The following is an 11,081-nucleotide window of genomic DNA, read 5'->3' on the forward strand; positions in this document are numbered from 1 at the left end:
GGACCATCATGTTATCTTCAATAGTAACACTCTTGTTTCCATTCTGAGAGACTCCCAAGTTTCGGCAGCTAATTATCATGCCAAAATTTGATTATATCACCGTCACCTACAGACCAAGAGATGAAGTCATAGAAGCTATTCTAGACTTTGGATAAGGATATCCACAAATGAGAGCAATTCGGCCGGAAGATGGAAGGGGGGCAATTAGAGAGCACCTTATATTTTTGGCGAAGAAGCTTTATGTAATACGTCTTCGTATCCGAAGCAATGTCATAACAAAGTTTCATGTGGAAAGCATAATTATGTTGATGTAACCTCCGAATGTCGAGGCCTCTATTATGTCTAGGTTGAGTTAAGGTGTCCCAACTAACGAGAGGAATGCCTCGAGTTTGATTACTATAACTCCATATAAAATGCCAAACTAGCTTTTCAATGTCTCGACAGACTCGAGAAGGGAAGCGACAAGTTTGCATGAAATAAGTATGAATAGCCATAAGAACGGAGTTAGCGAGGGTAATCCGTCCCGTAAAAGAGAGGGTTCTAGTCGACCATCCATGGAGTTTTGATTTTATTTTGTCAATAATGAAGTTATAAAACTCACAAGTGGCGCGCTTATGCATCATCATCGGCATTCCGAGATAGATACCCAAATTAGGGACTTGCTTGATGCCAAAATGAGAACAAACTGTATTTGTTGTTTCGAACTTGTATTGGGCGAGAAATACACATGTGATTTGAGCTTGTTGACTTTATGGCCCTAATAGTGACCAAATTCATCCACGGTATTATCAATTAAGATTTCTTGTGCAACAGTTGCTTTGGCATTCAAGATTAAGTCATCTGCGAAGAATAGATGACTGATAGGAAGTCCTTCACGTATTAGCTTAAACGGTTTCCAAGCACCCTCCTCAGAAGCAAGTTGGATATGATGTCCAGGCTTTTCCATAGTAAGAACAAAAAGGTAAGGAGAGATTGGATCCCCTTGGCGAACTCCGCATTGCGGTTTAAATTCAGTGCTAAGGCCTCCATTAAATTAAACCTGCATAGAAGAGGATGAAATACAATGCAAAATGAGTCGGGTAATTGCTGGTGGAAAGCCACTTAGAGATAGTATCTGTTATTAGGAGGGAAAAATCCCACTTATCAAGCACAAATTTGTGAAAATCTTTGTGGAGGGTCTATCCAACAAAGTAACGAAATTGACTTTGTTGTAGCTTGCTGGGATTTTTGCCAATAGATAGTAAGAGAGGTCTATGGTCAGACTTCATCCTAAGGAGGTGATAAACCAATGTGTCATGATATGCTTCCAACCATTTGTCATTGCATAAACAGCGATCGAGACGAACTGCACATGATCTTCTATACCAAGTGAAGTCAGGTCCTTGGTATCCAAGATCATGTAGACTTGAATAAAAAATAGCATTACTGAAGTCTTGATCCGAGGATGGAATGTTTACACAACCTTTTCGATCATTAAGGGACAACGCAACATTGAAATCACCTAAGATAACCCAAGGATCATTAATATGATTGGAGAGCGAGTGAATGTACGGCCAAAGAGCTTTTCTTTTAGTAGGATTCGGGCTTGCGTAAACAAAGGTAGTAAGAGCAGAATGATTGTTGGACTTACAGTGGATCCGACAGTGAACAAATTGGAAATGGCTGAATAGGACGTCTACGTGAATATGATCATACCAACAGACCCAAATGCCTCTAGAAAAACCATCAGCTTCTACTCTAAAAGAGTTTGGAAATTTGAGCTGAGCAATAACTTTATCAGCAGTATGACTGCTTATACGGGTTTCAACAAAGCCTACAATATTCGGAGAATTATTACGTATATATTGCCAAGTAACGCGATTGAAATTCCGGTGGCCACAACCTTGAGCGTTCCACATAAATATGGTTAGATACATAAATAAAGAAGTATGAAGAGGGTAGGCAGAGGAGCCCATTATTCCATCATGGCCTCGGGGCCTTTGCTGGTTGTAGGAGGGGCTAGAGCTTCGGTTGGAATGCAGGGATTGTCTCCATATGTTAACTTCAGAGCGTGATGCTTATTTGGATCGAGGTTCTCAGCCGAGTTCAATCGTGGAAAATTGGAGGAAGCTCCATTAGCTGAAGTACGTGAACCTTGCATGGGGTTTTTAATTAATGCATGCAGTTTGGCGGGTTTAACTCCAAGGTGTGGTTGCTTCTTGGGGGCGTAAGGGGCAGCTAGAGCTTTTTTTTTATTAGCTTTAGCCTTTCCCTTTAATTTATTTTTATCTGCAAGAATACTCTTTGATTTAGTCAAAGATATAATCTCGGGATTTGAATGCGACGCAGGAGGTGGCACCATGGGTTCCGCTTTAATCACCCTAGAATTTGGATGGGTTTCCTGATTATTAGGATCTGCTTCAAAAATGTGATTTGATTTTGCTATAATGGGGCTGAAATCATTGACCATTTGTTTTGCAAAATTTGCATTCCTGGATTTATGCTTTTTCCTTTCCACTAGCATCCATGGTCCGAAAGCTTCATCCGAGACTGGGTTTTCTGTAGTCGGAGGCGGTGGAGCCTCAGTCGTTGGTTGGACATCTCTCTGTGCTGAGAACTGCGGACAAAGGTCTTTACGATGACCATATATGCCACAATGAAAGCAGACAGTGGGTAACGATTCATATTCTATAATTTGAAATTGACCATTGATGAGAAGTTTGGATACCAATGGCCGATGAAGTTTGAGACTATCAGCTAGATGCGCAAAATGCCCCCTGCAACCATTGTCCGTCTGGAAATCAATTTTTATCACTGAACCAACTTGGTTTCTAATAGCTTCAATGAAACTTCTTTTGTAAAGAGTAACTGGAAGACCAGGTAATCGAATCCATGCCATGAGACGATTAGGATAATCTTGAGTCGGTTGGAAGTCTATAGACCATGGCTCGACTGTTAAATAGTGGCAAAAAATGGTCTAAGGTCCTTCTGTGAGCACCTTAAGGTAGTCACCATGATCACTGAATTTCACAAGAAAAAAAAAATCATTCTCAATATCAATAAGATTGAGGGGCTGAGAAGGTTTCCAAATATAGTACATGCGATTGTGCAAGGTGTTATATCCCACTCTTCGTCCAAGAACTTTAACTACGAGCGTTAAATCCATGCTTTTAACAGCAATAGATTGAACTCGTTCTGAAAAGTCTATGGTTGGGATACCGTTAGAGGAGCCAAGAGTGATATCCTCTTCAAGAAGCTCGATATCATCATCTTCTAAATCGACAGTTTTAGAATCTGGTTGAGCAGCAGTGGACTTTGTCACAACATCCTTGTAAGAGATAGCAGCTGGAGAGCCATCGCACTCCATCAGAGAAGGAGCATTATCTCTTGCCATGACAGATGGATCAGGCGGGTCTTCATCTCTTCGCCATTGTTTTTTGGGGAGTGTGGGATCAACGCTTGAAGCTTCAGAGGGTTTCATCATAGGTAGAACCTTTTTTAACTTAAATATTATTTAAATGTATACTTTTAATTTACAACATCATATCTAAATTGACAATTTACATTTTCAAAAGCACTTTTTGATAATAATACTAAACACTACCCGATGATCCAAAAATACTTATCAAAATAGTTTTTTAAAAGTATTTTTCAACTACACTTTTCAAAAGTAATTCTAAACCGTGCCATAATTTTCTCCATTTCATTCAATTATTTGATAACCCTAAACATTTGAACCTTTTTTACTTTCTATATTCATTCCACAACTGTCCATCATCAACGACCATTGATGTTATTGTCTTCGATATACTTTTATTTGTAATTGATCTCAGTTATAGTAATATGATTCTATTGATTATAATTTCAAATGTATATATAAACTTTTATATGACAAAGTGTATCTTAAAATAACATGAACTTTCACATGATAAAGTTCATCTTAAAATAATACGATAATACTGAAAAACATTTGATTAGGCGTATTGAATTCGATAATTGATCTCGATCAATTTAAATTTAATTTAATTTGATGACCATGAAAACTTAAAAATCTGAATCAATCTAAAATTAAATTAACCATAACTCGAAATACCTCAAATATGAGATGACCTTGATTTGATGCAAGTAGAACTCATAATGCTTCAACTTGAAAAATCTAACACCAAACTTAAATGACTCAAATCTAAAACAGTTGGAATCTAAAGCTGACCCAAACCTTAACTGAATTGGACAAAAGAAAGTGGCCAAACCTCAAATGATTTAAAATATTTTGGGTTAATGAAATTTGACGTCCTCAAACTTTTTAAAAAAAATTAATGTGACCTTCAAATTATTTTTACACTCATTGTGACCAGAAAAAAAGCCCAATCTAATCATTTGATTAATGTTTTTCATTGTTGATCGTTACGATGTTGACATGATAGTTCGCAGTACTGACGTGACGACCTTCAATAGTTGATGATATAATAGATTAACTGAATTATTATTTTTGATCGAATTTGAGAATCAAATTAATTTTTTTTAAATTCAGTCTTATTTATTTATTTTTAAAAATAAAAGTAATTTTTAAAGTTGATATGAAAATAAAAAGCCCAACAATACAAAGCCCGATAGCAAGAGAGGGCCACAATAGAAACGGTCCAGATTGACCCATTGGCCATTGTCCCACAAACCCCAACTACCCTCGTGATTTGAAGCACCTGATTGGTCCGGACAACTCACCCACCCAGTCAAAACTCGCCAACTCGCCCTTCTTTATGTTTGCGCCAACTCCACCCTCTCTTGATTGTGTTATTTTGACTCGAGATTCAAATTTTCGTTTTTGGGTTATAATTAGTTTTAGTGAAGCAAACAATTCTAAATCATGTTCATCTTTGATTGGTTCTATGGGATTCTTGCTTCCCTTGGTTTGTGGCAGAAAGAGGCCAAGATCTTGTTTTTAGGGCTTGATAATGCCGGCAAAACGACGCTGCTTCACATGCTCAAAGACGAGGTATTTTCACAATTCACCCTTTATTCATTATTTTTTGTTGTTGTTGATATTAATTCTCATTTTGGGGAATTTGATTTGTGTGTTACATTGTTGTCTTGTTGGTTTTTCTGATGGAGTTCTAATATTTCTGATCTAACAATGATTTGAATGCTATTTAACATGTTCTATTCTTGAACTATTGATGGGATCATGTAGGGATTAATCGTGTAGCTGGAATTTTTTATTTACAAAAAGAAGAAAATAAATGGTTGGTTGCTTTTTCCCCCTCCTTTTTCTATAATAAGTTGATTCATAGTTTGATTTTAATCGCATTTGACAGAGATTAGTTCAACATCAGCCTACACAGCATCCTACATCAGAGGAATTGAGTATTGGGAAAATCAAATTTAAGGCTTTTGATTTGGGAGGCCATCAGATTGCTCGAAGAGTTTGGAAAATTACTATGCCAAGGTATATATATCTTTTACCTGCAAGTTCATGTGATTTTATCGTTTCCAGACAACAAACTGTGCACTTATTTGCAAAATTTTGTCACCATTTATATATGTGTAAAGTGTTTATTCATGGATGTGGACCGTGGAACATAGGTTTAATCATTCGCAAATATTAGCTCCTTTTGAATTGAACTTTAGGTAATAAATTCTAAAGCCCTTTACAAATTAATGTTCGGTATGGGTAAAGCTTGTTGCATTGTGTAAATAGGGGTTTTAAAATATGGGAGTAATAGGCACCTGTTTGGCTTCTTTTCTTCTTTACTATTTTACCTGAGCACCTACTTAATTGCAAGAGTTGTTTTATCATAGTCCTTTTCTTTATTGTGCCTCTATAATCCCAGATAATGATTGTTGTGATTATCTGATTCATGATGGGCAAAGAATAAGGATGGGGAGTTTGCTGATAATGACTTTAAATTTAACAAAAGTTGTTCTGAAGGTACCTCTCGGGATGATAATCCACTCTATGTTAGTAAAGTAAGAATGTGAAGATTTCAGTGTAGGAATATTTTAAAAGAAATCACATGGAGTTCTCTTTTTATGTTTATCTTCAATAATTTATACGCATTCTGGTTCCTCATTTGGTTTGAACTTGTGCACAATAGGTTTTTCAAGTTTCTGTTGTTACCAATTTCATGTTGTAAGAAGAGCATAGTTACTAGCAGTGTTTTCAAGGCATGTGCTTAGGTTTGCCTGTGCCATGCACCTTAGCACTAGACAAAGAAAGCGCCTCACCCTTTTGGGCAAGTCCCATTTAATCAGGCACAGGCTTGGTGGTGCATGTAGGGATGCTTTTTGTAAGGCGGTAGGTGTAAAAAATGGCCACCTCATTAAAGTTCTTTTCCATTTCTTTTACTATTCACTTTTTTCAATAAATATACCTTTACTGGTGCGAAAGAGAGAGGATTCGAGTCTATACCTCTCAACCAGAATGTCTGTTTTCTTTTTCTTTAGTGCATAGTTGAACTGATATAAAAGTTGTTGGTAGGTGGATGCTGTTGTTTACCTGGTGGATGCTTATGACAAAGAGAGGTTTGCGGAGTCAAAAAAAGAGTTGGATGCTCTCCTCTCTGATGAATCTTTGGCTAATGTTCCATTCCTGATATTGGGCAACAAGATTGATATACCATACGCTGCCTCAGAAGACGAGTTGCGTTATCATCTTGGCCTGACCAATTTCACCACTGGCAAGGGTCAGGTCAACTTGGGAGACTCGAACGTTCGCCCCCTTGAGGTATTCATGTGTAGCATTGTTCGAAAAATGGGTTATGGAGATGGTTTCAAGTGGGTTTCTCAATACATTAAGTAGGTAGGTATAGAAAATTCAGATATGCTATGCTTTCTTTCTGAATGTTATTGTTATACCGACTTTAGTAGGGTTATCCCTTTCACTTTTTTTCCATTTTTGTTTGAATCGATAAACATACCTCCCCTCTATGAAACAGTGAGACATACAAGTATTGATGATTTGAGCACAAATGGTAATTTAGAGGGTGTTACTTTCCATCTATTTATCCCTTGGTTGTCAATTTGTTGTTTCTCAATATTTATCCTCTTGATTCAACCAAGACTCAGTTTAGCAGATTGGAGTGACCATAGTTGTAAAAAGCGCGCCTGAGGCGCAAAAGCGCATAGGCTCACTGGACGGGGTTTTTTCAACATTGAAGCGAGGCACGTAGCCTAGGCGCAGCGAGGCTCAGTCGAGGCGCAATTGAGGCGAGATGTGGGCTTAAAACCTTGTAATTATTACTGCAGGGCCTTCTCTTCTATGCATACATGGCCTGCAAAAATGAACGACCATTTTCGTTATGTTGTTTCAAACAAATAAGCTTTGTAATCGTTTTTGGTCATTTCTTCACCTAAGTTTATTTATCTATCAGTATTTGATATTTTCTTTTCCGCTCATCAAAATTTGTGATAGTCTAAAAATTAAGCAAACCTATAATAGGAATGCATTTCGATTAACTGATGAAACTCGGAAAGAAAGGGTACTTCTATGTATTAGCATAGATTAAAAAGAATGTTTAATTAACTTACTGATTAATAACTAAGTGAAGGATATAAATCTATGATTTAAAAGTTTTGTGAGTATGTATACTTAAATTATTCGAATTTTACTAAAATAATTAAATTTATTTATTTTGAAATCTAATTTAATTATTCTGAAATTTACATTATACTAATCTAAATAATAATATTTCACAGAACACAAATTTTAATATTAAATTTTAAAATAAACTTATCCTATCTTATCTTCATTTTAATTTTTTTAAAGAAAATATTTTATTATTATTTGAATTTGATTTGTCTTTTAAGGCTCTAATTACACGTAAGAGTCTCCTTTTCTTATTTTTCCTTCTCCTTTCTTATTTAAAACCCTCAATCTACTGTCAATCAGCCTTCTAATCCATACATACTAATATATCGATCGTTCGCTTCCTCCTTTTCTTCGACTGGAGACTGCGACGTTGAACAAGAAAGTAGAAACAATTCGATTAATCGATTCACACATTCAATTCTTCCCGTAAGTGATTCTGTTCTTCGATTGATCTTTCGATTTATACTATTAACCATATGTGTTGAAAGAATTTTGTTTTTCTGAATCAAATTTTCTTGATAATCACCACAATTCGTGCGTATGTGTTTGTTCTTGTTTTTTTTCTTTTCTTTTCTAAGTATACAGTTATTCGTAATTTTGTATGTGTCTGTTCTTGTTTTTTTTTCTTTTTTAAGTATGCAGTTATTCGTTTGCGTATGTGTCTGTTCTTGATAATCACAGTTTCTCTTATTTAATTTTCTGTTTTCATTTTTCTGGCTTCTGGGACAATATTACAGCTGTTAATCATCAATATTTTGCTTTTGGAAAATCTGATTTGACATTATGACTTCTGAAAAATCAGTCATCAACTTCTTCAAAGCAAGATATAACTTGGAAGTATTGCATTGACATGGGCAAAGGTAAAGTAAAATGTATGTTTTGTGACAAAATCACTTCCGAATGTATTTATAGGGCTAAACAACATATAGTGGGTGAATACCGGAATAGTACAATATGTCTAAAATGTCCAGCTCATTTACGTGAGGAGATTAGAGAATACATGGAGAAAAAAGTGTCAAAATAAAAAAGAAGCAAAAGTTTTATATGATTTTGATGATGTAGACAACTTTGGGGATGACGAGGATGATGAAGTTGGTACATGTGTTCGCAAAAGTGGTAATAGTACTAGTAAAGCATCAAAGAAGAAAAAGGGCATTAAAGGACCAATTGATATGTTTTTCACCCCACCACCTGAACAAGTTGTGAAAAACAGAAAAGATGGGAAAATGAAGCAACCAAGCATCAATGAAGCATGTAAAAAACAACTACGGGAGAAAGCATGTATGGAGTTGTCAAACTGGTTCTTTGATGCTGGATTGGCGTTTAATGCAGCAAATTATGATAGTTTTAAAGTAGCAATGGAAGCGGTTGCGCAATGTGGGACATGTTTCAAACCTCCTACGTACCACAAAATTCGAGTTCCTTTTTTAACTAAAGCGGTTAAGGCAACCGATGAGATGGTGAAACAAGTACATCACGAGCATTGGGCTAAATATGGTTGCTCAATCATGTCAGATGGATGGAGAGACTCGGTTGCACACAAAGACATTATCAACTTTTTAGTCAATTCTCCAAAAGGGTCGTTTTTATCAAATCAATTGATGCTTCGGACATTGTGAAGAATACCGAACAATTGTTTATTATGCTTGATGAAATGGTTGAGGAGGTTGGTGAGAAGAATGTCGTTCAGGTGGTAACCGACAATGCTTCTGCATATGTAGCAGCAGATGATGAAACGTCCACATTAAATTATTATATTTGTATATATTTATATAATTATATAAGACTTGAAGTTTTATACTATTTTAATTTTTATATCTTTATAGGATGTTTATTGATGGCGAAACGTCCACATTTATACTGGACTTCATGTGTTGCTCATTGTCTTGATTTGATGCTTGAAGACATAGGAAAGATTTCGAAAGTTCGTGTCACGTTGAAGAGAGCAATGGCCTTAAACGGGTTTATATATAGCCGTACAGGTGTTGTAAACATGATGAGGAAGTTTACCGGGAAAAGAGAGTTAGTGAGACCCGCGATAACCAGATTTGCCACCGCTTACATCACTCTTCGTTCAATACAAGTTTAAAAGGCAAACCTTAGAAAGATGTTTACTTCTGATGAATGGAGGAAGAGTAAATACTCAAAAGAGCATGGTGGTAAAAGAGTCACATCCATTGTTTTAATGCCTACCTTTTGGAGTACAATTGTGTATATCCTTAAGATGACGGGTCCTCTCGTAAAAGTGCTTAGGTTAATTGATGGTGAAAAAAGGCCGGCCATGGGCTATGTATATGAGGCCATGGATAGGGCAAAAGAAGCAATTGCAAACTCCTTTAATAATGTGGAGGACAAGTACAAATATGTGTTTGCAATTATTAACAAAAGGTGGGAATGTCAACTCCATCAACCATTACACGCGGTCGGGTGTTATTTGAATCCTCAGTTATTCTACTCAAATCCCCAAATTCAAGAGGATAAGGAGGTGATGATCGGGTTGCTTAAATGCATTGAGAGATTAATGCCGAGTGTTGTTGATCAAGGTAAAATAGAGGACCAATTGTAACTTTATAGGAACGCCGAAGGTATATTTGGGGTGACAATATGCATACGTCAAAGAGAAGCAAAGTCACCAAGTTACTTTCTTTATACATATATAAAATAATATAAATCAAATTTAATTTTTGCTTGTTCTAAAACTTGTTCTAAAATATATATTTACAGCCGAGTGGTGGGCTTCTTTTGGCAATGATGCACCGGAATTAAAAAAAATTGCCATCAAAGTCCTCAGCCTTACGTGTAGTGCAAGTGGTTGTGAGCGAAATTGGAGTATTTTTAGCCTCGTAAGTAACTCAGATATCATTTAAGAAACATCATAAGTAATGTTTTTGACTCTTGATTATTCTGTTATAATTTGGCAGCTTCATAACAAAAGAAGAAACCGACTTGCGCAAACTCAGCTCAATAATTTAGTCTATGTGAAATATAATCGAGCGTTAAAGCGGCGTTATAATCATCGTGATGTCATTGATCCAATCTCTTTGGATGACATTGATGAAAGTAACGAATGGTTGCTTGGTAGAATGGATGAGGATGAAGAAGAAAATGAAGATTATGTGTTTGATGATGACGATTTGACATGGAAGGATGTTGGTATAGCTTCCGGAGCTTATGAGCGTGACCATAATACTAGAAGAAAGAACGTTGCTAGTTCAAGCTCGAAAGGAAAGGAAAAAGCTAGACCACACCTTGTAGATGAAGATGATGAAGATGATGAAGTTGTTATGCTAGAGGAGAGTGACACTGAATAAGAAGACATTGGGGATTGTGAGACGGATGAGGAGGAAGATGATGACATACCACTTGACGATGATGATGAGGATTAGTTTGATGTTTGATGATGATTATCAGTGACTTTATTTGATGTTTTGTTTTTGCATGTTGAATGTTTTTGTTAAACTTAGTACTTGATTATGCTTGTTGATAACTTTTATGACGTTAGGTTGATATTTTGAAT

General features: G+C 36.2%; 1 protein-coding gene, 1 non-coding gene and 1 pseudogene across 2 annotated transcripts; all 3 read left to right on the forward strand.

The window, feature by feature from the left end:
• Positions 1-4,812: 4,812 nt before the first annotated feature.
• Positions 4,813-6,893, forward strand: LOC120150252 (annotated as a pseudogene).
• LOC120150669 lies at positions 5,801-5,923 on the forward strand. The gene has a single exon (XR_005518546.1). It is a non-coding gene; the product is annotated as a small nucleolar RNA snoR83 (small nucleolar RNA).
• A 2,778-nt stretch (positions 6,894-9,671) lies between the features above and the next one.
• LOC120150602 lies at positions 9,672-10,875 on the forward strand. The gene is made up of 3 exons (XM_039163254.1): positions 9,672-10,107; positions 10,289-10,407; positions 10,486-10,875. Exons 1-3 carry the CDS (start codon positions 9,672-9,674, stop codon positions 10,873-10,875), a joined length of 945 nt encoding a protein of 314 aa, XP_039019185.1.
• Positions 10,876-11,081: the final 206 nt, after the last annotated feature.

The sequence above is a fragment of the Hibiscus syriacus genome, unplaced genomic scaffold (genome assembly GCF_006381635.1).
Source record: "Hibiscus syriacus cultivar Baekdansim isolate YM2019G1 unplaced genomic scaffold, ASM638163v2 tig00111022_pilon, whole genome shotgun sequence".
Lineage (NCBI taxonomy): Eukaryota > Viridiplantae > Streptophyta > Magnoliopsida > Malvales > Malvaceae > Hibiscus > Hibiscus syriacus.

Coding starts and splice junctions, on each gene's coding strand:
- LOC120150602 (XM_039163254.1), top strand. CDS start 9,672: ATGTTTACTTCTGATGAATGGAGGAAGAGTAAATACTCAAAAGAGCAT. Junction 10,108..10,288: donor GCCGAGTGTTGTTGATCAAG/GTAAAATAGAGG, acceptor ATATATTTACAG/CCGAGTGGTGGGCTTCTTTT. Junction 10,408..10,485: donor ATTGGAGTATTTTTAGCCTC/GTAAGTAACTCA, acceptor ATAATTTGGCAG/CTTCATAACAAAAGAAGAAA.